The 24,324-nt window shown below is 38.3% G+C and overlaps 2 protein-coding genes across 6 annotated transcripts; both read right to left on the bottom strand.

Moving 5' to 3' along the window:
• Window positions 1-2,419: 2,419 nt before the first annotated feature.
• Window positions 2,420-12,353, bottom strand: LOC104000224 (uncharacterized). Of its 5 annotated transcripts, XM_065137107.1 has the most exons (13): window positions 12,093-12,353; window positions 11,861-11,999; window positions 11,376-11,573; window positions 9,463-9,523; window positions 8,346-8,714; window positions 7,481-7,594; window positions 6,038-6,376; window positions 5,089-5,477; window positions 4,594-4,693; window positions 4,425-4,484; window positions 4,265-4,351; window positions 3,221-3,343; window positions 2,420-3,122 (listed from the first exon to the last, which is right to left on the bottom strand). In XM_065137107.1, the coding sequence occupies exons 5-13, from the start codon at window positions 8,391-8,393 to the stop codon at window positions 2,817-2,819; spliced, it is 1,566 nt and encodes a 521-aa protein (XP_064993179.1). In that variant the 5' UTR covers window positions 8,394-8,714; window positions 9,463-9,523; window positions 11,376-11,573; window positions 11,861-11,999; window positions 12,093-12,353; the 3' UTR covers window positions 2,420-2,816. The 5 variants fall into 5 exon arrangements, with proteins under 5 accessions (XP_064993179.1, XP_009420491.2, XP_009420523.2 ...); XM_009422216.3 differs by lacking the exon at window positions 8,346-8,714; XM_009422248.3 differs by lacking the exon at window positions 8,346-8,714 and having other exon boundaries at window positions 6,062-6,376.
• A 3,564-nt stretch (window positions 12,354-15,917) lies between these two features.
• Window positions 15,918-19,538, bottom strand: LOC104000267 (subtilisin-like serine-protease S). The gene is made up of 11 exons (XM_009422274.3): window positions 19,278-19,538; window positions 19,097-19,191; window positions 18,924-19,021; window positions 18,665-18,823; window positions 18,430-18,541; window positions 17,808-18,357; window positions 17,638-17,732; window positions 17,314-17,556; window positions 17,121-17,235; window positions 16,868-17,054; window positions 15,918-16,704 (listed from the first exon to the last, which is right to left on the bottom strand). The coding sequence occupies exons 1-11, from the start codon at window positions 19,353-19,355 to the stop codon at window positions 16,145-16,147; spliced, it is 2,292 nt and encodes a 763-aa protein (XP_009420549.2). The 5' UTR covers window positions 19,356-19,538; the 3' UTR covers window positions 15,918-16,144.
• Between the last annotated feature and the right edge of the window lie 4,786 nt (window positions 19,539-24,324).

Below are 24,324 nucleotides of genomic sequence, written 5' to 3'. Positions count from 1 at the left end.
ACAGCACTAGCGGGTTATCGGCCCCCGGCCACAAGCCTACTGCACGCAAATGGCAGCGCTACCATCTGCGAGGGCAGCAACAGTTACTACCCTTTCTCGCTTTTGCATCAACGATTTTGATATCAAAATATCGTGATCTCATCACGATTTGATTCTCATTGCACAGATCCATGAACATCATAATATATTCATATAATAAATAATATTAAATATTAAATAATATAATAAATAAAATGAGTACATGTCATGTCATACATACTATCACTCACATGATTGACTTGTAGGGCACCTATGACTAGTAACGTGAGCAGCCATAACTTGTACTGTAATTCAGTTTCAATGTGGTGGGAGTAATCTTGAGGAGCAAATGACCATATGATCTCTTCTAATCACTTAATAAATTACTAGTTGGAGGGGGATGATATTTTTAAAATTAAAATTTTAAATATATATTAATTTTAAAAATTAAAAAGATACTTTTGTCCATTTCAATAGTTAAATAACAACCAATTAGAAGGGTATTTTATAAAAATTAAAAATATAAATACCCCGTTATTTATTCCATTCTTCAACGTACCTCAATATTAATCTCCATACTTTCAACTCTCTAAGTGCAATAACAATCTCTCATGATTTCTCTAATTACAAGAATAATATCACTATAATGCTCTCTCCGATTATAATAGCAAGTGGAAGTTCAATGCCTTCAACCTCAACAAGCATAGAGGAGAATTTTGAATGCCAACATTTCAACATAGAGAAAGAAGTAGATGTAACAACAAAAACAATAAAGTAAAATATCTTCATTCTACATTTCAAGAATATAAGTAATTCTGAAGGTTCATTTCATGTAATATGTAATTATTACTCTTAACTTTTGAAATTTAAAGAAGGATATACATATATGACCTTTAGAAAGTAGATCAAGGAAAAACATCCTGCTCAAGCAGATGTTGATAATAGCCAAACTCAAACTTCTTAAGTATTTCATTTTTCTCTTGAAAAAAATAGATAAGAATTAACAAAATTTGTTTCCAATAAAAAGAATACCTCACTTTGAGTTATGTTAATTAGCATCAAAACACTTTAAATCCTATTACATTATGTGTTTTCAAGGATCACTCTCACACACACTATTCATAAGTTCTATAAAGAAGGAAAAAAGGCTTACAAATTTTTTTTGATCTTTTAATGGATGTGTTAACATTTGTAGTGATATTTCGAATGATCATTAGGAAAAACATTTAGATGGTTTGCATGATTATTTAGGTACTTATGATTATTTACATTTAGATGCTGGTATTAATGAATAAATTAGAGAATTTAAAAAAATGATTAACTAACTTATATGATCATTATAGTGTGATTTATTATAATTAATAAACTATTTTCAATCTTCTCATGTGAGTGAGATAAAATCAATAGAGGAGAATAATTATTATTGCAAAGACAAAGGAAACTTGAGAGATTAACAGACTCAAACTCCATAGATTGACATTTATCCAACTACTTCTTTTAAGTTTGGTGATAACACTATAATTTCAAATTTTTTGATTCTTCAATACTGCCTTTCTAATTTTATCAATTATTATACAATAAATTTTAGAAACCCAAAGTATTTCCTCGTATCTTATTACTCTCTCATTAAAACCTAGATATACATGAGATAGATATTATGAGTGATAATTTACTAAAGACTCCTCTTCTTACTTGAATCTTTAATCCAAAATCTAATTCTAATCTTTCAAGGAATTTGAATCGAATTTAAACTCATCCAACTAGTTTGAATCCTCTTAAGTTTCCAAAAATACTTCCCAATCCTAGTAATAATATATGACAAAATATATTGACATATTTAATATAAAATATATCTTTATCATTAAGAAAACATACACTGATTCTATTTTTTTTTTATGGGACTCTAATATCTAAGAAGTTTACAACGTTTTAGTAGACATTAATTCTAGTGCATATGTAGTAATTTTCTTCACACCTAAAGCATTTGTAAGGAAATAAGACAAGAAAACAAGGAGGTTTAGAAGTTACCCTCTCTAACCAAGAGCCTCTCTCTCTCTCTCTCTTTTTCTCTATCCCCAAGCTCATATAGCTCAATCTCAAACTGGTACATTTCCGATGCTCATATCTGTATTACGAGCCTCATGCGAGGAACTCACGCCAAGAACCAAACTCAAATCTCCATTGGTCTCTTGAGCACGTCAAAATCCTACCAATATTCTCCCATGCACGATTGGAACTATGATAGTAGAAAACAAATATGATCAACTTCATCCATGCTCATGTGGACAGATGATCAACGTCCAATGAGGAACTCCCAGCTATTAGCATCGCATCGTGCCGATGCCATCAAACTTCCTTTGGTATTTCTAATTTCATGTGCTTCTTTTCCCTCACCAAGATATAAATGTAAAGATAATTTTACTGTCGTGAGTCCAGATGACACAGGTATATACAAGTCAATAAAATCCCACTTTCTACTGTTGTTTGACCATTTTCCATTACTTGCTTGAAAGAAGCAATGGAGAGGCTTAGACAACGAAAGACTGCACAATGCGATGCGCCGCGTGCGCCGCACAACACCTTGTTCTTGTTGGCACCTGAGGACGATGGAGTGGAACCTCCTCCAGCACTCTGTCCATGCCAAGCACACAGCGCTTAGCCACCCACAGTTCATCTACACCAACCATGTACTTCCACACAACAGTAGCCATGTTGCTCACGACCTCTTTTATGATGGAGGATTACATCACACATCAAGCGTATTATTTGGGCTTCTATCGTCGGTAGATAACACCAACCTATTGCTTCGCCAAATCTGTATGCACAAGATACCTGAAGGATGACTTGTACGGAGACCATTCCACGTACTTGTCGGGCCTCCTTTTGCTGCATGTCTGGATGGACTTCCGCTGGGCCTCTGGAATGTAGTCGTAGACCATCTTGAGAAGGTCAACAAGTTCTAGACATGCATCTTTTGCATAGTATTGCAAGATCTTTGGCAGGATGATCTTGGTTTCTTTTACGACAGATACATTAGCTTGAATGAATTCAGCTTTTGCAACCTCCAGGTCCTGATAGATACTCTTGGCAGTATAGGCTCGAAGCTGCAGAAGAAAAAGAAGATTAATCATATTTATCATAACATTCAGTTTAAACAAACCTCGACATAAGATTATTTCGGGAAGTTTCCGTGCAAACTTACAGCAGGGTCTGAGGATGATCCTGAACAAAGAGCAAAATGAACAAGCGGCTCCAAACTGTCAAGGGCGTATGGGTGTTTATCTTTCCCTGATGATAGCTTTGTGGCAAATAGTTTGCTCAGATGCTGCATAAATACATTAAGTATTAGTAAGTATGAAATACTCAAGTACCACCATTGCCACAGCATGAAGCCATGACCTAAAAGTATCCCGATGATCTTATTATCGCTGTGACAAATATTGCATCAGAACATTTTTGTCATCTGAGCAACCTATAATAACACTTTTTTCAGCTTTATGGCTCTTAATCCAAAATCCTGATGACATCATCTATGAAAGCTGAGGAGACATGTTCTCAGCATGATGTTTAATTTCACATCCCGCGGGCAGTTTCTTGGCAATGACAGCCATAGACAATAACTTGGAAGCTGTTAGGTAGCCAGAGTACATCCTTAATTGGTAGACCATAATGAACTATATATACATTTGGCAACTGAACCGGAGTGTGAGGACTGATGAGGTAGTCAATATGATGAGAAATGGGCAAAAGCTCTAACGCAGGTTTTTGATGTCCATTTGTTGGTAGCATTCATACCTAACTATCTAGGATTAGTATAGCATGAGTAGTTAAAATTGCTACAATTATTACAGCCAGTAGTCTCAAATGAACAATCATTGTTAGCTAAAACATCTAATGGTGTATTATATGAGTTTGTCTGAACATATACTCGTAAACCTATTTCAAGGCCTCGCAAAATGGAAGAGTTTCAGGGTAGTTCATGCCTTTTGATTTTTCATTTGCTTAATCTAACTCCTAAAATTCCAGATGAAAAGTTCAGCAACATTTTATGCAACTAAATTTAAGAAATTGACTGAGGAACACATATTCATATCCCATGTATTCATTAATCAATAATAGCAAATATAAGGAACTGGACAGGATGCTAACCTGTCATATGAAACAAAAGCAAAATACACCCAAACTAGACTTTGAATGTGTACCACCCTTAACTATAAAGAAAGGATTATAAAGATGAGAAATATACCAAAGATGGACGATGGGGTTGACATCCAAGAATAGAACTCTGAATAGTATAAGCATTTACTGAATGTCCGCCGACATTGTAAGCTGCCTGAAATACATTTATCTAAAAAATTAGGGATTATGTACTAGGAGATGTATCTGCAAGAAGTGTAAATGCATACCTTCAGTATTGAGTATGTGCTTTTGATGTGATTCTCGCGAAGCCCATATGCTAAAAACGCCTAGGATATCTCAGAATACAGAACGCATTAACATTATGATATGAATTATAAAAAATTCATAAAAAAGAACCGGACTAATTCATCTCCAGAATCAAGCTTATAAACATACATGCATCACCAATGCATTGTGAATGTTGATCCAGAAAGCCAGTTGCTCTTCATGTTCCATCTTTCTTGGGTCCATTGTCTCTAGGCATCGAATTAGAGATCTAAGGGGCATACAATGTCATTAAAAACATAGACATTTGTTTTCTCATTTTAATTCTTAACATGTATAAGAAAAAACTACTTTCTTTGACGTTTAATAAGCTACAGTTCAGGCAAAGACAAACTTTGAGCAACTCATTCGAGTAGAAACAAGCAACTCGTTATGATGAAGATTCTGTATGACAAAATTGGTACAGTTTGATCTTTAATGAGATATTTGTTTTCCCTCTTTCCCATTGTGTTAAGAAATCAAAGAGTGCCTATAGTTATCTTGTGTATGTAATTATACTAACTTCATTAAAATATGATGTTGTAGCTTGAAGGCTACATATATGAAACATAGAATGGTGCAGCAACAGTTTGCAAAACTTTGGTGTTGTCCAAGGTAATAGATTACCTGAAGATACTCAACTTGTTAGAGGCATACTTAAATCTTTCACTGTCTATACATATCTGTGGAACTTCAATCATACCACTGTAAGGACTGTTTTTATCTTTATAGGATTCATATCGAGAGGGTCTTGCTGTAGTTTCACAGTGCAACTTAGGGCTCCAATTATCACCAGGGTCCTGTGGAGAAAATGTGCTTGAAGATGACATTGATGGTGTAGGTGAATCCAATAGTTCCACAATTTGAGGTGGACTTGCAAGTTTGCAGTAGATAGCAGAAATGCATTTGACAATGTCTTCGGAAAGTTTACTGCATATCTCAGGTACATGATCTGCGATTGATGCACCAAGATGATCTGCTAGACAGCGATGTCCAGAAATATAACGGGTTTTACCCTGCAATGCAACACAAATTAGAAAAAAGTTTTCCGGCACTTCTGATTGCATAATCTACAGATAGTTTGCAGATATGTGTGTTAACATGGAATATATTTTGTTTATATTTCTTACATAAAAACCCTGAAAACAGTCAAAGGTAGAAATCAAGGATGTGATACTTGATGTGCCTAATCAACAAAAAAAATGCTTAGGTTTAAATTGATAGTAGTAGACTATGCTAGCCTTATAACCTATTCAATTCTTCTCCCACATCCAATGTGGGGGTAAAGTTGTCTTTTATATTTTTTTATCTGTGTCGACCAGCAAATGAGGGTGTGCCGATGAGCATGATATACATAGTGTTGTGCCATGGAAAAATGTTATCAGCATATCCCTATGCCAACAAACTAGCTAATTCATAAACTCAATGATGGCAAGTTTTACAAAGTTTTTAAGAATCTAATGGCTTGAAACAAATTATACACGATAACCATATTAGAATTTCTATAATAAAAATATGTGCAAATGATTCATGAAGATAGATTAGCTTAAATGTAAATAGTGAAACTAACACATACTGTTACTATATTAGGGTAACACACATGAGATTGTTCAGTATGCCTGAAATTGAAAGGGTCTTCCTCGATTCTCTTGAAGCTTTTAGATAAATATGCTTTGTCAAATAATACATCTGGATTGGTAGCATCATTCTTTTCATGTGCTTTCTGTAGTTCATCATCATGCCCCATGCTTCCTGCAGTGCATTGTGCAGTAGGTTTGGAGGTATAGCACACTGAAGTAGGGGAGCTAACTAGATATTGGTCAAAAGCTGTGCGGTATAGCGAAAGCAGATGTCGTTCCAAATGTATGACTTCCAGCTCAAGGGTAGAAATCTCTCTGACCAACTCTGCAGCAGACTGTGCACAACATGCAGAAAAGTCACATGTTAGTCAACAATGTCAAGAAACCATTTTTCTGTGCATATTTGTTGTCATGCATAAGAAAACACTTCTTTTTTTTCTTTTTCTTCGGAAAGAGTAAGTGGCGAAAGTGACATTCAAGCCACAACCCTGCAATGATCTATCAAAGTCCTTACCAGTAAAGTCATAGATAACAAAGCACATTGATGATAAAAATTCTGTTTGTTATATTCATTTACAAAAAAGTCCCGTGATGTTTACACAGTACCGCGTGTAACATTGATCCAACATAATAAGAATATAAGTTATTCCAAGACGATTTGTATCAGAGAATATGTTAATAAACATCACCATAACCACAAAAACAGCACTTTTTTTCAAAAGAAAAGGGAACAAAAACAGCAGCAAATGAACTGCTTCAGATTGGTCAGGGTATCCATGCCAGTTCAGACTTCTTTTCTCATGCCTTCCATATGTACCATGAGATGCCCTTAAAATCTTTAAATATTTGACCAAACCTGAGCTGATCTTCTTTCCAGATCCCCTTACACTCAATAGATCAAGTCAAAATAGGCTTATCCTGGAACACGTTACCTGCTGAAACCTAGGTTTTCCACATCAAGTTAAGATAGAAGTTAACCTGTCTTATGGACTTGAACCCTATTCATAGAAAAAGCTACCTGGAATCAAGTCACATGTCTGCTGTTCTAATTAAAACGGTTACTGTTAGTTGCAGGATATAAAAAACATGCCCAATGACCAAAAGTAATAAAAATCATGAAAAAAAATATTGTAATATTGATCGACTGAGGAGGGTTATACAATTCACAAAATCCTCTTCTCTACTTTTTTATGCACTGGTGACTAGCAAATTTTCATATCACTTGTAGTTATGCTCACAGAATAAAGCAACTGGTTAAAATATGGTATCATCTTTCCCTTTGAGATAAACAGGAAATAACCTCTAGATGTGTTACTCTTCATATACAGCTGGACACATAGAATATCAGAAATGGTGAAAGTTCAGGGTACATGATTATCTTCTTTGAATAACCTGTACATTTCTAAGACATCTGACAGTTAAGCAACGATTAGAACAACCTTTGTGAGTGGAGTTTCACTTGAAGCAGAAGATGTGGTGGAGATACGACCCGATGTCACCTCTTGAAAGCTGAAAGATTTCCCATAATCTGGTCTTCTATCAAAGTGAGTAGCCTGCATGATAACGAATCAATATAGCAAAATAAGATTAAATGAGAAGCATTTGAAGTAATTAAATGTTCACATCATATAACTGAATCTCTATTGATCTGCCCCATGTGGAAAGCTTTCTATCCTTGAATAGCACATCAATTGGGAAATCCTTGTATCAAGTGATAAAAAAAAGTTGTACTCAATGCAATGCACGAGTCTCCCACCAATGCGGGGTCTGGGAAGGGTTAATGTACGCATTCGTACCTCTAAATAGAGAGAGGCTGCTTCCATGACTTGCATCCTGATCTCCCAACTTGGGAAAAAAAGAGCTTTGTAAGTGACAAGAAGAAAAAGAAGTGCCTCCCATCAGATCTTGCTGACAATGTGTCAAGTCAGCTGGTTAGATACTTTGTCCATATTCTATGGTATGAAGGTAGTGGACATCCAAAAAGCTCATCCTTTTTGCCATGATCATCTATCACATGCTTTGTGTCTAAAAAAATTCAAATATTCTAAAAATTAAAGTGGCTCAATTGCTACTTAACTGTGACTTTTTCATATGGTTCATGGTTTAAATGATGGCCTATGATTACTTTAACTGTAGCTTTAACTTTGGATCGATAGTCATATTTTAAGAGAACTTTCATAATTTTTTTTTCCTTCAGATTTCCTTCATTATATTTATGTTCTTTTCTACTCATATTTGTTTTTCTCTGGACAATACGAGGAGATAAATAAAGCTCACAACGTCATAATGAGGTGAAAACTATACCATTGATGCAGAGGCAGATTCCTTGCATCTTGGAGAGTACTTGTTCATGAACTCAGTGCCAAAATGATGGCCAATACAGTGCCTAGCACAGCTTAGACCCCATTTCAACCTGCTGGTTTATTCTGTAAATTTCCGATAACTTGGAACTATTCTAAATTGTTGTAGTTGCATTTAACTTTATCCAATAAATTTCTTACTACTTCTCAATCCTAAGCTTGATGAGATACTTGAACAAAGGGTTCCATGTCTTCTTATCCTTTGCCTTTGTACTTATGTTTGTATCCTCCTTTCTGATTGCTTTGGCACAGCTCTTTCCATTCTTTATTCTTGTTATAACCCTTGTGCACAACCTCTCCCTTCAAGTTTGCCCTTCAAACCAGATAAAAGATAACTTTAGGGAGTGTTATCTGTAGTGTCATTGTATGTGGTACAGAAGAAAACTAAGAGCTACTTCTTGTCCCTTCCTAGAAATGATTCGATGGTACCTTGCCAAAAAAACTTAATATTGTTACCTAGACAAAAATGAATTTCCAGTGAGGCTTATGATATGAATTGCTGTTTCTGATGCCTTTTCTTTCAGGAAGTTGATTCCTCTGATGACAATATTAACAAAAGCATAGAAGAAAATTTTTATTCTTAGAAAAAAAACATAGATTTCTTGATTGTACAAGTTGGATAAGTCAAGGAGTTGCACTTGCTTGGAGACTGAATATTTTTTTTGTTACATTATCTCTTATCCCCAGTCACTAGGGATAAGATGATATAAATAATTTCCCATCATTCAGGTCTTTCGTGGTAACAACCACAGATGATATTATATCCTTTTTCATCAAATCTACTGACTTATAGTCTTGTAATGCAACTCTCTTGCTTTTCCCTTGCATTAGAATGGTTGTTCAAGCAAAGGGACATTAAATTGTACACAAGAAAATTAAGTTGTGTATATAAAAAAACTTTAAAAACAGAGATTATGGCATTATGCGAACATAAAATAAAATGATTGTAACAGTGTATATATCCAGAGAACATATGCTGATACATAAAACAGAAATATATACAAGAAACTAGCAACTGAAAAGATGATATGGTCATATGATGTTCGTATTGGATTACTTACAGGACCATGGTAGGAAAGCCGAGGTGATATATTTAATATATCTTCACAGACTCCAGAAACACTAAAATTTGACCACAAAAGAAAAATGGATGTAAGAAGGTTCATAAATTTTACCATTACCACAAGCAACAATGTAGAATATTTGAATGTAAAAAGAGATCTTAACTATACTTAAACACCTTTAAACAAAAGTATAGAACATTTTAGGTTTTCAAACATAGAGATAGAACTGCTTTTATTGCAGCAAATTAGAGACATGTCAAGTTATAGGTAGTAGATGGAAATTCCAATTTAATATATTTGCTTCCAGTAAGTAAATTCTTAACAAGATGCCATATTTTTTGCCTGAGTAAATTAGGAGCATTTTTACTAGTTTTGTTGTGCCAAGGTTTTTTTTCTTTTTTTGGTGCCAAGGTTTGAAACAAGCTTGAGAGCAATGAAATGGAAAGGGCTATTACTCATATTAATTTCTGCATTCAATGTAAAATATAAGGTGCAGACAGTTTGTCCTCGGAAAAATTAATTGCAGAATCCATTTGTATGGGAAATAACCAACACCATGGAACTAGAATAAAGTGAAAAGGCAAATTATTATAAAATAAAAAGTAAATATCCCTGTTAACTACATGCAATTGTACAAATAACTAATCAATTAATTGAAAGACCCTACATTACTCATAAAGCAAAAAAAGGTTGAGCAAGAAAGAATAAATATATCAACTAATTTTTACTCCAGAGAGAAGCCAAAACAGTGCAAATAATGATCTTACCATCATGTGCATTATTTGGCCAATGTTTATCTAGAAGAAATAGAGAACTAAATAGGTACTTATTTGTGCATGCATATTATGTTTTGCATGAAGCAACTTTGACTAGCATTGAATGCCAATCAAGAACTTGGAAATACAAATCATATGTTCAGATCAGTAGTCCAAAGTTTAGTTACAACTGCAAAAGCAGCAAGCAGCACTAAAGAAAGCCTGCTGGATATAAAAAGGACTCCTCTAAACAGTTTAAAGAGTAGAAGGTTAAAAGTATAAAGATGTATCAGATTCCATTAACTTGGTATAGTTTGAAAATTTTCTCTCTTTGGTGAGCAACAAAAGATGGAATTGGTAAACTTTCTCATATAAATCAACCAGATTAATGAAATTAACAATATTTCTAAGCCAACATACAGCTCTTTCCATTGTTCAACAATATCTGGCACCAAAGCAGAGCACTTTTCCTATTAGCAGTAACATCAGCAAATACTAATTTGCATTGTTGCCTCAGCCTCCTACTGTTAGTCTTATAGTTACAAATTGTACAGTGACAATAAAGAATTTATAATAACACACTGATCCTTCATTAATGCCTTTTTTAGTTCTGACACAATAGGACTTATATATATTCATTTGAAGTTACAGTTGCATGAAATGAATGAGGTCCTGCTACTATTTGATCAAGAAAAAAGCATGTATATGAAAGCCTGCAAAAATTCTTCTGTGGAGTCTCAATTTGAACCACATCTATTCTTCCTGCTCGCCCATAACCTGTTATACCATTTATTTGAGTTTGGTTTTTCATTTTTCAACTTTGAAAAGGTCTCCTTCATAGCGACCAAGATATGTATGCTATCAAAATATCTGAATTTTCCTCGCAGTTGCTACCTTGTGTTGCCATCTTCTCATGTTATAGGAATAAAACTTGATGGGTTCATTATTGCTCAAAAAAGGAGAAAAAGGATGGCCAACGTTTCGCAGAACGATAAGTATACACCAATCAGATTTTTCGCAGCATGATGGATTCATTTAAACTTGATTCGTTTAAGTCAAGAAATTTAACAACATAGATTGAATATAAAACAAAAGTCGAATTCGATCTCTAAACAATGTGAAAGTCTAAATGGAGCATCTTGATAAATAATTTACCTCCGAGAATGCCTCTCCCTGGCAGAATAGGCTGAATAACGACCGACACGGGGCGTATCCATTTAAAGGAGAACAAAAACAACTGATCTCTCGGTATTCATATGTCTCAACATTTTAGAACCCTGAACATTAGCAGTAAACATAGTTCAGAACTTGAGATTCTTAGAAGGCTCGTCAACCTCCTCCTACAAAAAGAAACTACCCATAAAAAAAAGGAAATCAGCACGGACAATAGAATCAAGCAAACTACCATCCACCAGATATAACACCGTCATCAATAACCATTCATAATATAAGTAGCGTGATTTCAAGTACTTGTTCCAGATTCTTCAAACAAACAAACAAAACAGATGATCTTTGCTCACATTTTCTCCCAAGAAAGGAAACAAAAGAAAAAGAAGCCTCAAAGCGGCAGCAGGAGGAGAAACCAAGGGACATGAATACACACTCACGGGTAGGAAGGAACGGAGAACGACAATCCTCACCTAAAGAGGCCGAACGCTGCCCAACGATAGCTGTTCATACGAAATCAGAGAAACAAGCGCTTGAATCTCTGGGCAGAGAGCCACGGAAGAAAACAAGGGCAGGGGTGGGAGATGACACTTGAGACAGCGATCGGTAAGTCTGGCGCAAATCACCACACATGGATCAGACGAATCATCGATACTGTTAACAGGCATCCAGACAATAAAATCTCTGAATGTGAAGACGACCTACCCCATAGAAAAGCATCAAGAAAAAGGAAGTGCGCAATAAATAACTGAACTCGATGGCACCACTGCTAACCATCCCATATCACTTTCGGAGGCCAACAACAGGCGAGAAAGCAGCGGTGGCTATGATATGATGAGGAGACGGGGGCAAAAGCGTAAGGAGCAGGTTGTTTCCTTCAGGACGCCATTGATTAGTTTAAAGAAGTAGCTGAAACATGAGCCCTAACCCGTCCTGCTCCGGAAGGAAGGACAGGGAAGAGAGAGTGCAAGCTGGTGAGATGGTGATGTCATGTTCTATCATTTACATATATAAGCAACAGAGCAGCAGAAATCAACTGGTAGACGTTGGAGATTACCAGAATGCCCTTCTCGATTGGATCAACAGCACATCGATCTCGATGTGTTGGGTGCATTATCCACGGTGGAGTCAGGCTAGCGTAGTGGTTCGATGAATGTCGAGTATACGACAAATTAATCCGACCCGTTTATGATGGGGTCGGCGCAACGAGTGAGGTCTCCATGTTGACCTAATTTGACCCGCTGGATGGTCGCACCGACACCGTTAATTCCTGGAAATTTTACTTTGACCAGATAGACTAAGGTAATTGGCGACACGAGCGGCTGCAGAAGCATTTAAAACCTGACGCATTACCTCCTTGAAGTTCTCATATAGTGAATGGGACGAAGTCGATTACAAAATACGCGTGTATCGAATACGACGAAGTCAATTAGGTTATAGTAATCGGACAGCCGAAGAATCAATGCCATGGGCCACTAAATATTCCTGCTGCATAAATATATCTGATGAGTGATGGCGCAAAGTTTCACTGAAGCCTTCACCATGGGAGTAACTCTCTCGTTTCATCGCCTTGGAGAGTTCTCACGGATCTGCCGACACAGACGCAGAATTGCTCATGGGGAGAGCTACTCGCCTCCCGCACGCTTTGGGAGTCGCATCAACTTAAAGAATACGTCGCATGTGATCCAAGTGAACACACAGGCGAAAAGTACGTACCACGAGAAGGCTTTTAGAAGTCTCTACGTGTATGCTTAACGCAAGCCCTCAGGTGCGGATTAGCCGGAGCACGAGAGAGAGAGAGAGAGAGAGAGAGAGGTTGCAGCTGGTTGCTGCAACAACAGCATAGCGTAGTGTTGTGTTGTGTTGTATAAGATGAGCTTTTGGAACTGAGTTCGGATGTCTCCGATTCTAAACGAGAATTAGAAGCTCATCCGTCCATCTCTCTCGCCTGACATTATCATCATCCATTAAAGATTATGTAAAGTTCAAAAGACATGGAAACAGACGGAGACTACGCTTTGAAGCTTTTCTAACTTGAGTTTCAGGTAGTTTCGTCGAACTTCTGCATGTGGGCCTAAGAGAGTTTCGTCGAACATCAAAGTTAAGACAGCAAGGAACAGCATTGGGACGGGTGACAGCATGGTGAGAGATGCAAAGGGAAAGAAGACGATATGTAGGACAAGAAGGGAGTCGTGAAAAGCCGTGGAAAATATTCCTGAGAAGGCTTCTTTACCAAAAGAAATGCTCGAGAGAAGACTAAGAAGAAAGAAAGTTTTGGCACCGGAAGCATACGGCATTTTACTCGCAGTGTTGTGTCCGCGTCCCCAACACCCACAGCCTTCGTTTCTTGCTTAGGAGGGTTGAGTTCTGAGGCATAGCCGGTGGGTGGGATCGTATGATGTGGTTGGGCCCACTCACTCCCATCTGAGGTCTGGGTACCAAGAGGAAATCTACGAGGAACCCCCTCGTCCCCTCGATCGACTGGGCCCACATGCTCCCCGGCTTCTCTCTCTCCTCTTGGCTGGCTCATCGCTGGCCTCTAATTAAGAAAAGAGGGGAGTTGGGGGAAAGAGAGGGAAGGACGTCGGGGCCCACATCCACCTTCGTCCATGCCACCAACCGTGGTTCGTCAGAATCATGCACCCACGTCAAAATGGCAATGACCCCATCGGACGCATGAAAGGGTCTTAGAATACCCACAAAGTCCAATTGAAATGTGAATAATGATGTCACATATATCTTAATTAGAGATCGGTGAAAGGAACAGGTAAAGTAAGTTATGCCGGGGGACATCACATGACCCCTCGGCTACTTCCTTTAACGTGGGATTCTTTTTATGTCTTATCGTCCCAAAATAAGTACTACTACTACTACTACTAAAATATCGATGTCTCAAACAACGAAGCGTGGAAGGCTTTGTCGGCTCAACAGCCCAAAGGCAATTGATGCATGATTTGAAGTGTCGCTGCGGTAGATAACACAAAACTCTCATTTAATCGATAAGAGATACAGAACACAGTATCCTCACTCGGACATTCCCTCCGTGGATCAAGATATTATGATGGATATTGTCATGTCTAAACGTCGTTGGTGTAGTAGGTTGACACAGTCTCGACAATGACACTCGACATACCTCTGTCAGTGCTTTGGGTTTATGGTTGAGCGATTGATTTAAAGCTTAAAAATCACGTATGATCACATAGAAAATACAGATTAGGTGGAACTAACAAGTCTCTGACGCCCTAACTTTGAGATCTTTATCTCAATTATTTGCAAGATTTGGTGGATGCAACCGTCGTCTGGACTTAGTAGTAAAATACACGATCTCAAGTTTCCATAAGCATCATCAAATCAGGTTATGATAGGTTCCGAAAAGAAGAAGCTAAAACAAGAGGCTTCTTTGAAAGACAAGACATATTAGGCTAACAACTCATAAGTTCAACCCAGAGTCAGCTTTAACAATCTATAATCCACCTCCCCTTTAATCTAACCCTAGATCTAATTAGGGGAGAGTGGGGCTGCGAAATTTAGAGGAGAAAAACTATAGTAACAAAGCAGAAAACTGTAGTAGCAACTTGATTCAAAAAGGAAGAGAGAAAAATAAGAGAAGGAAATGGAAGATGACAAGAACAATACAGAGAGACCATTTTGTAGTGTTCTTTCAGGTTAGATCATATTTACAGTAGATTATTACTGTGATTACTTGAGGAGAATTTGGATATTGTGTACAATTATGTAATTCTTATATCTCAATTATTCTCTTGAGATTGTTGGTTGAGTTTTGGGCAAAAGACTCAAAATGACGTAAACTGTAGTAGCAATTTAATTCAAAAGAAAGAGAAAACGGTAGAAAAACAAGAGACGCAAAGGGAAGAAAACAAGGACAACGTAGAGAGACCGTTTTGCAGTGTTCTCATCTTAGGTTAGATCATATTTATAGTAGATTATTACTGTGATTACTTGAGGAGAATTTGGATATTGTGTACAGTTATGTAATCCTTATATCTCAGTTATTCTTTTGAGATTGTTGTTTGAGTTTTAAGCAAAAGATTTTGAGATTTATATTTTTATTATTATTATAATAGATTATCTCTAGTTTGTCTTATGATTTTTACTCTTCACGTTGGAGTGATTTTTTACATAAAGTTTGATATCATATTTGATTATGATTTCCATTTAATTTCGCTGCATGTTATGACCGGTTAGTATTTGTTCGTATATAAAATAATTCTTCTTTATATTCTATCGGACCACACTCTTGTACGTGAGGCGTGTATTCCCTCCACCTTCCGATATGTAATCCACGAGCAGCCAATTAACCCTTGACGAGTAGATTCGAATAAAGGACACCGACTCAGAAGCAAGAGGACCAACACTAGAAGTAAAAGAAACGGTGGTGATGCACGATCGAACCGGTTCCAGTTGTATATCCATGAGACCGGAGAGTAGATGAACCACCATAATGGAGTCGTGGGTAGGATGAGCCTACTGCACCGCAATAATTCCGATACAACTCCCCTAGTTGGGTAGCACATCAATTCCATCGGTTCATGTCGAATAGTAGACAGTAGCAAGCGTAGAGGGGGCCATGGCGTGCATGCACAGTATCTTTGCACGGCCCTCCAACGCCCCAGATTAATGGAGCGAGCGTCCTATACGTCGTATGTGTGTGTGGAACGAAGATTCCATGCAGGAGACTCTCTTCTCTCAACACAAACGATTTCTTCTTTTGTTTACGGATGAATGGAATGGTCTTATCACAGCAAGCCAATGTCAGAGGACGACGCTCTGACAGCCAAAGGGCTGGTCACTCGAATCTCGTGTGTTCTCCATGAAATGTATCCGAACACATAATCCTTGGACGGGTAGGTGGCTCTGAACGTCACTGTGAAGTTCAACTTCTGGCCATAGCTTGTGAAAGTTAGAATGTTTGGAACCACAGTCACATTGATGCCAGTGGGCGGGGACACCTGAACTCGGTACACAGCGCCGGGTTTCCCCACGTTGGTCACGGTCCGGGTGATGTGCGAGCTGCCCTTGAGGTCTGGAACAGTGATCGAGGGATAGTTCAGGTCGGAAGCTGACGGTCGAGGTCCACTGCAGACGCTGCCGTCCCCTGTTATGAGCTGCAGCGACTTGTCGTCGTATCCCACGGAGCAGAGGAATGCTCTGTAGTCAGGGGGTTGTGCGTCATAGACGAGACCAGGATCGAGCAACCTTGAGGGATCGGGGAAGCCTGCGCCGTAATCAAAAGGATTTGCTGGCCTTCCTTTGGGGTCTGCTGTAATTGCGCCACCATTCTTATCCGTCACGCTTGCTGCAAATCACTACAAGATGTCAGATACTGCGGTTTACAGGCAGAACATGGCTTCGTTTCGTCAGTCTAAGATCCTGCGGTTTCTGGTGATAAAATATAACATATGGGCCTCGAACTTGTTGTGTTCTTTACGCTAAATAGAAGCTGAAACAAGCATGGTAACCTGTGGTCATTATGGCAGATTTGATTGCCGATGGTGTCCATGTTGGGTACACAGCTTTGATCAAGGCCACCAGCCCAGTTGCATGGGGACAAGACATGGAAGTTCCAGAGAGAATGTTGTACTTCATCTCATTGACTGCAGGTGACCAGGCTGCTAAGATGTTCAATCCAGGAGCTGCGATATCAGGCTGCAAAACTCACAATTAGACTTCAAACACAAGAGGCCGAAGAAACCTGTCACCGGTGCTACAGACCTTCAAGATCTCCGCTGTCAATGAATTGGGACCTTTGGAAGAGAATGCTGCGACTCGAGGGGCCAACCTTGATCCTAATACGGCCTTTGCGGGCATAATAATCGCTCTTGGTTTCCTATGAGCACAAGAATGTTGAGATGTGGATGGTACATGATGAACTCAGTTATAAATCCAGACTTAACGATCGCCAAACCTGGTGTGGTTAGCATACGACAAGATCTTAATGCCAGCTTCATTCCCCACGGTAGCTGCAGGAATCACAAATGGAATGGCCACATCATCCTCTGTTTCGTCGATCATGATCATCCCAACGCCTCCGGCTTTCTTGACAACCAGACTCTTTTCGATCCTGGATTCAGACGCACTACCAGAGTGGCGACAGATGAGGATTTTTCCTCTGGCCTTGGTTTTGTTCAAGGAGCTGTCCAAGCAGAAGCTACGGAGGAGAAATGAGCAGATCAGTGCAAGCTCAGGTTCCATTAAAGAATCAGTCTCAACTTACTCCTCCATTCCTCACCTTGACTGGTAAGGAGTGAAGTATCCCCCATTGACTTCCGAGGCCGAGATGATCCTGGCTGATCTGTTCATGTTGGAAGAACTCAAGCTTTCGCCCTGTTCATAGCAAAAATTATCTCAAAGTATTTATAGTCTTTTAGGAGAAATACTAGGGAGCAGCAGTTGATTTACCACAAACTTCTTCCCATTTCCTAGCAAAATAGATGAGGCGAATTCTCTGTCTGTTGAGCTGGCGGCAACGGTGAGCATCCATGGCGCAAGATTAGTAGCAGAGCCTCGACTTCCAACATTTCCAGCAGAAGAAACCACCACAATTCCATGGCTGGTAGCGTGGAATGAGCCTATGGAGATTGCGTCGTCGAAGTAATCTCCTTGAGGAGCACCGGGGCCTAAGGATACAGAGATTATGTCCACTCCATCTCTGATCGCATCATCGAATGCTGCTAGTAAATCTGCATCGTAGCAACCCGAGTCCCAACAGGTCTTGTAGACTGCAATCCTCGACATCGGAGCGCCTCCGCGAGCTCCTCCGGCGCCCAAGCCATTGTAGTTCATGTCGCTCACGTACCGACCGGCAGCTATGGAGGCTGTGTGGCTGCCGTGGCCCGAGCTGTCCCTCGGTGACTTGAACTTTACGGTCTTGTCTGCCTTCAGTTGGTCTCCATGGCTTCCCTCCTCTGCTTCGTATCCATTTAGATAGTACCTCGCTCCAATTACTTTCCTGTGAGGAGCAAGTAGATGAAGGCAAATACAAAGAAAACCACCGAATTCAATGAATAGCTGATGTTGATACCTGTTGCAGGAAGACCGTGTAAATGATTCTCCGGTTTGGCATCGCCCTTTCCATCTGGAAGGAACTGCCGGCATCCCAGCATCACTGAAACTAAGCGATTCTGGCCATATGCCTGAGAAGAACTCAATCGAATGAGATCAGTAACATAAGCTTTAGCTTGTAATTCTCAGTCCACTCTGTAAGATCACATCGAGGATCGATCGTTCCTTTTTGCGACATGGTAAGCCCACCTCACCTGTATCAATGAATCCGATGATGACATTCTCTTGGTTCTTGGTGGAAAATCCTGGGATCTCCATCTCCTCGTTGGTTCCGAGGCCAATGAAATCCCAGGAGCGAGTTGTATGCAAGTTTCTCTTCAGGTTTGGGAGCACCGATACCACCCCGGGCATGTCTGGATCGCCAAAAAACCAGCATCAGATCAACCAAAGGAGTAGATTCTAATAACCACAGCAAGAGTCGTGCATCCGTTAGCATCAGCAAGAAGGAAGTACCAGCCATTTGTGAAGCCTGCTCTTTACTCAGTCTAGCAGCAAATCCTCTGAATCCATTGCTATAGGTGTAAACATTGGAGGCTTGCGCTTCCTCCATGCTGTTGATCGTCAACCATTCTCTCAGCCACATATCAACTATACAAAACGGACTACGTCACCAGGAACCAGCCTACCTTCCACCATGAACGGCGGTGAGCATTTGGTGATTCTGCTTCAAAATATCATCTGAACTCCGACTCCCTTTGCTGCCCATGTAAACTACATAGACCTGAAAAGGCCAGCCATAAAGAAGAGAAGGGCCATCGGTGCCAAGGTTCACATGCGTGAAGCTTACAAGCATGGTAGAAATTATACCTGAGAAGGATAACACAGTGTTGTCTCTGCAAGTAGGATGGAGAGAAGAAGATAGAAAGCTACACGACACAGAGCCATATGTGGCCAATATGCGAGTGTCACATAGATAGAAAGGTTTAAGAAGGGAAGGAGTTGGTGGTGGTTTTGCTTGTGGAAGACTTATCAATCGCTCATGAAGTCCATTACGGTAGCTCCACCTAGAATCCCGGAGGTGGTTGCTAAGTGGTCTTCTTGAAGGAGCAGAACAATAAGACGCCGAAGAAGAGGGAGGGAGGATGTGGTCATGTCCTGCAAACTCGTATTTATTTGACATAGCGTGCGTGGGTATGTTACAAGGAATGATCAGATGTTGAGAGAGCATAATCACGTCGTCCAAAGTATGATATAATATGGACATGTACTGATGGGAATGGGAGAAAAGATAATGACGTTTGAAATTTGAACTGTAGTTGGCTGCACTATCGAGGCTTTGAGCATTAGCTTTGTTAGGCTTTTAGCATGTGGGAGAGATGGACTGTCCGTGATAAGCCCCTTGAGGTGCACACCAAGTTAAAGGTTGCTGATACGCATCAATTCTTCTGTCGCCGTAAAGTACAAATTGTTGATTAGTCTTGAAGTGGAAGTCAGGAGAAGAGAGGTTGTGCACTTGTTATCGGTATATCTTATCGCAAGTCTAGTTTCTGCAGAGGTTTTGATGAATGGCAGGGGAAGTGATGAATAAATTCAGTGAATATTTGTGTCATCATATACAAGAAATGCTAGTGATGCCGCCAGACTGAGTAGATAAATAACCTATCTTAACCTGCATTTTCTTAATATAGAATTCATATTTTAAGGTGCAACATTTTGAATTGATAGATCGAGGAACAAAAACATCTAATTTGATTTATTATCAATATCCATGAGGTGACAACCTCAAGCTGATCAATCTTATAAAAATATTATAAAATAATATTAGTGATAGCAGATAAGATTTCCTCAATTACACGATAAAATCTCGTTGCTTTATTGAGAAAAATCCTCTCTCCTAACATATATAAACAAGAATCATATCAATAAACTTCTCATCAACTTTTGAATCACACTCTAGTTTTTCATGGTATCAGAGTACTTGCCTTAGAGCAAAGACGATTGGAAAGCATAGGTGCTGCAAGCGCTACATCATCTTCCTTGCCACAGCAGAATCAAAAGGAACTTTTGGTCTGGCCCGAATCTCCTGCCTCTAGTGACATTGATTAGATCAACACTTTCCTCTGCAAATGATGATTGTCTTCTTCCACTACCGTTATGCGCTATTTGTTCACTATAGTCCTAACATGCTCTCTATTAGTAAAATAGGATCTCATCTACTGTGATCGGTCTCCTCGCTATGGTGCCTCTAGTGTTGCATTCACGAGTGCTGCTCTTCATCGATAGATCTCCACTGTGATCTACTACTGCTTCTCTTCCTTTGACGGTTGTGATTCTCTGATCACAGGCCGGACCTTCAACCCATCGAGAACTGCTTGCTTGAACCCTTCTTCGACAATGATCCCAACCAAAGTCAACTTCTCGGTCTGTGGTCGAGCTCTTCACCGCTCAGATCCTTCACTATAAAATTTGCATAAATGAGAGTTACAACTTTGCTCCTTATCCCTCCTACTACACAACTAAATCAACTAGTATAGAAACCAATTCCTTGTTGTTTTGTTGCAAACTCCCATATTGAGCCCTCACATTAGTATACATCCTTAAAATATCTTTATTATCAACCTCTAATGTTCCAATTATTATTCCTATGAGGAATTATAGTACTTCTCCATATATAGGACTTATCTCCATCAATGTTGCAACGTCAATCCTTTTTAAGTTCTCAAAAGGCGACAACTATGCATCTTGGCAAGCCCAAGTTTTTAATCTTCTATTTGGATACGACCTGAGAGGTTATATTGATAGCTCTCTCAGTTGTCCACCAACAATAATCAACATCCCCAAAGGATCTAGTCTAGTATCAAATCCAACTCACAAATTATGATTACGTCAAGATCATTTTATCCTCCAAACTATTCAAGCCTCAATCGTTGGATCCGTCGCCCCACTGATATCTTCATGTGTGACTACTGTAGAAGTATGGTACAGGCTACAAACAACCTTGGCAAATCATTCGGCACTCACATACTCAGTCTTCTATCTAATCTAATGAAAACAAAATAAGAGGAAAGTACTATTGCTAATTTACAAAATATTAAAGTTATCATTGATGACTTAGTTTTGATAAGTCATTCCCTTAGTGATTAAGAAGTCATAATCTATACCCTTAATGGCCTAAGAGATAAGTATAAGGAACTAGCAGTCGTAATTTAGGCATGCGACTCACCAATATCATTCGAAGAACTCTATGACAAGTTGACTGACTATGAGACATATTTGAAGTATGAGGACAGGTTGCTTGGACTAACCATCACAGCTCAAGTTAATCAAAAATCCAAGAGGAAGAGTAACTATTATAATAAGAATATCAATAAAGGTTTAGCCAAGATGTTTCTTGAACCTATATGTCCCAAACAAACCCTCCTTCATCTACATCATCAACATTTCTATCAATGTGGCAACTTCAATAACCATCAGCCCTGGTGTCCTGACCTCACAAACCAATAAAAAATCGTTTGCCAATTGTGTGATAAAGTTGGACACTCTACAAAAGTTTGTCGGTCTCGACCTAGACTCCTTGCTCCATTATGGTGGTCTTAGGCAAATCTCATAACTACTCCGGCTACTAGTCAACCTAATTGGATTGTGGACTCTAGCGCCTCTCATCACATCACCTATGATCTTCAGAACTTGTCTATCCATAACGGTAAAGGAATTCCTATTACTCATACTAGTTCTATAACGCTTAATTTACATACCATAACTTTTACACTCGATGATGTTCTGTATGCACCTCATATTAAATGAAACCTCATTTCTATTTCTTAATTCTATAAATAAAATGATACTTCAATTAAATTATTTCTCGACTCTTTTATTGTCAAGGATTTGAGCACGAGAGCATCCTTGGTCCAAAGCCAGAATAGAGACAACATTTACGAATGATCATCAACATCATAAATAACCAAATCCACTATTCACTCTTCAATTGTAGCTCCAATTGATGTGTGGCAATGTCGTTTTGGTCATCTATTGTCTCTTATTAAGTAAAAATTACTTTCTTATTATTCTCTACCCATTTTTAAATCAAGTAGCTTTATAACTCATTGTGATGCTTGTCTTAGCAATAAAAGTCATAGACTACCCTTTGGCATATCCTTCAAATCCTACTTTAAACCGTTTAAGATTATTTATATTGATATTTGGGACCTTGCCCCCAACCATTTCTTTTGACAAGTTCAGATTTTATGTCATTTTTATATATTATTTTACTAAGTATATATGGTTATATCCTTTTCATCATAAATATGAAGTTTTTAAAATCTTTACCAACTTTAGAAAGTTAGTTAAGAATTACTTTCAGTCTACAATCAAGATAGTTTATCTGATGGTGGAGGTGAATATCAAGCTTTGACATATTATCTTAGCTTGTTGTATACAATACCTTAAGTCACTTATACTCAACTAGTTAGCTCTATTGAACGCAACACATCTGCATATAGTTGAAATTGGTCTCATACTTCTATATTAGGCCTTCATGCCTCCAACATTTTGGTCAGTAACCTTTCAAACTACAGTCTACCTTCATCCCTATGTCTCTCATAAGATAACATTAAGATCTAACCCTCGTGTCTTTATAGAATACTCTTAAATATAATGCTTTCCGATGTTACGACTCCCAAACCCAAAAAATCTTTATATCACATCACGTTATTTTTATGGAATCTACCTTTCATTTTCAAAACCATGAGTCTCCTATCATGTAAGCCACTCTAACAAATATTCATCACTAGAGTATACCTCCGATCCTATCGGACAAGCCTCTCATAACACCGTCTAGTCCTTCCCCTCAAGATCCACACTCTATTTCTACTCTAGTTCAGTAGCTGCTCATTCCCTTAATTACTTCGCCACTCCTTTCTCAAGTTTCCCCCATTGATGAGATAATACATTTACAAACATAACCATTGTCTTTATCTCCTTCTAGGCCTAGTGACACTAAAGTACCTCAACCTGATCCGACCTATGTTAGTGACTCTCCATCGCCTATACTAATAACACAACCTTATAATCCCATAGCCTCCAGACATTCAATGACAACACGCTCCAAGAGTGATATTTTTAATCTACGTTAGGTCCTTGACCTACATAATATCACAGAATCCTACTTGAGACTATTGAACCCACCACATTCACTCAAGCCTAAAAATCTCCACACTAGCGTAAAGCCATATGTAAAAAATATGATGCTCTCCTTCATAACTCAATATGGACCCTTGTACCATTTCATCACACACAAAATATCATCAAGTATAAATAGATCTTTCGAATTAAGCAAAACTTAAATAGATCCATTACTAGATATAAAGCATGTCTAGTCGCCAAAGGGTTTCATCAATCAACTTATGGATGAATATAATGATCATAAAAATAAATATTTTTCCTAAATACTAAAACTATGAATATTTTGTATTGTGTATTCGATCAAAATGAGTTTTATCATATTTTTACATATGAAACCACTTTTAATATTTGAGATATTTAAAAAATCACTTGAGAAGGTACAAGCATTGTTAAAAATCTAATATTAATATTTTAGTACATCCTCATGAATTATTCAAAATAAAATTAAATAAATCCATTGATAGCATGTACACATAATTTGTCGATATTGTTAATGGATAAAAATCACTTGACAAAAGTTACTCTAATGTTGAATTAGTGACTTAGGTTCTTAGAACACTTCTAAAGAATTGGGACATGAAGATAATTACAATTTAAGATTTAAAGAACCTTACCAATCTTCCACTTACAAAACCCATAAGATTATTAAATCTATTGAAATAGTCCCATATGATGCACTATTTTTGGATTTTGGGCAAAAAAATAATACATCCTATATTAGAAAATATTTTCT

The sequence above is a fragment of the Musa acuminata genome, chromosome BXJ3-1 (assembly GCF_036884655.1).
Source record: "Musa acuminata AAA Group cultivar baxijiao chromosome BXJ3-1, Cavendish_Baxijiao_AAA, whole genome shotgun sequence".
Lineage (NCBI taxonomy): Eukaryota > Viridiplantae > Streptophyta > Magnoliopsida > Zingiberales > Musaceae > Musa > Musa acuminata.
Note: the sequence above shows the minus strand (reverse complement) of the source record. Positions and strands in the feature narration are given on the sequence as shown.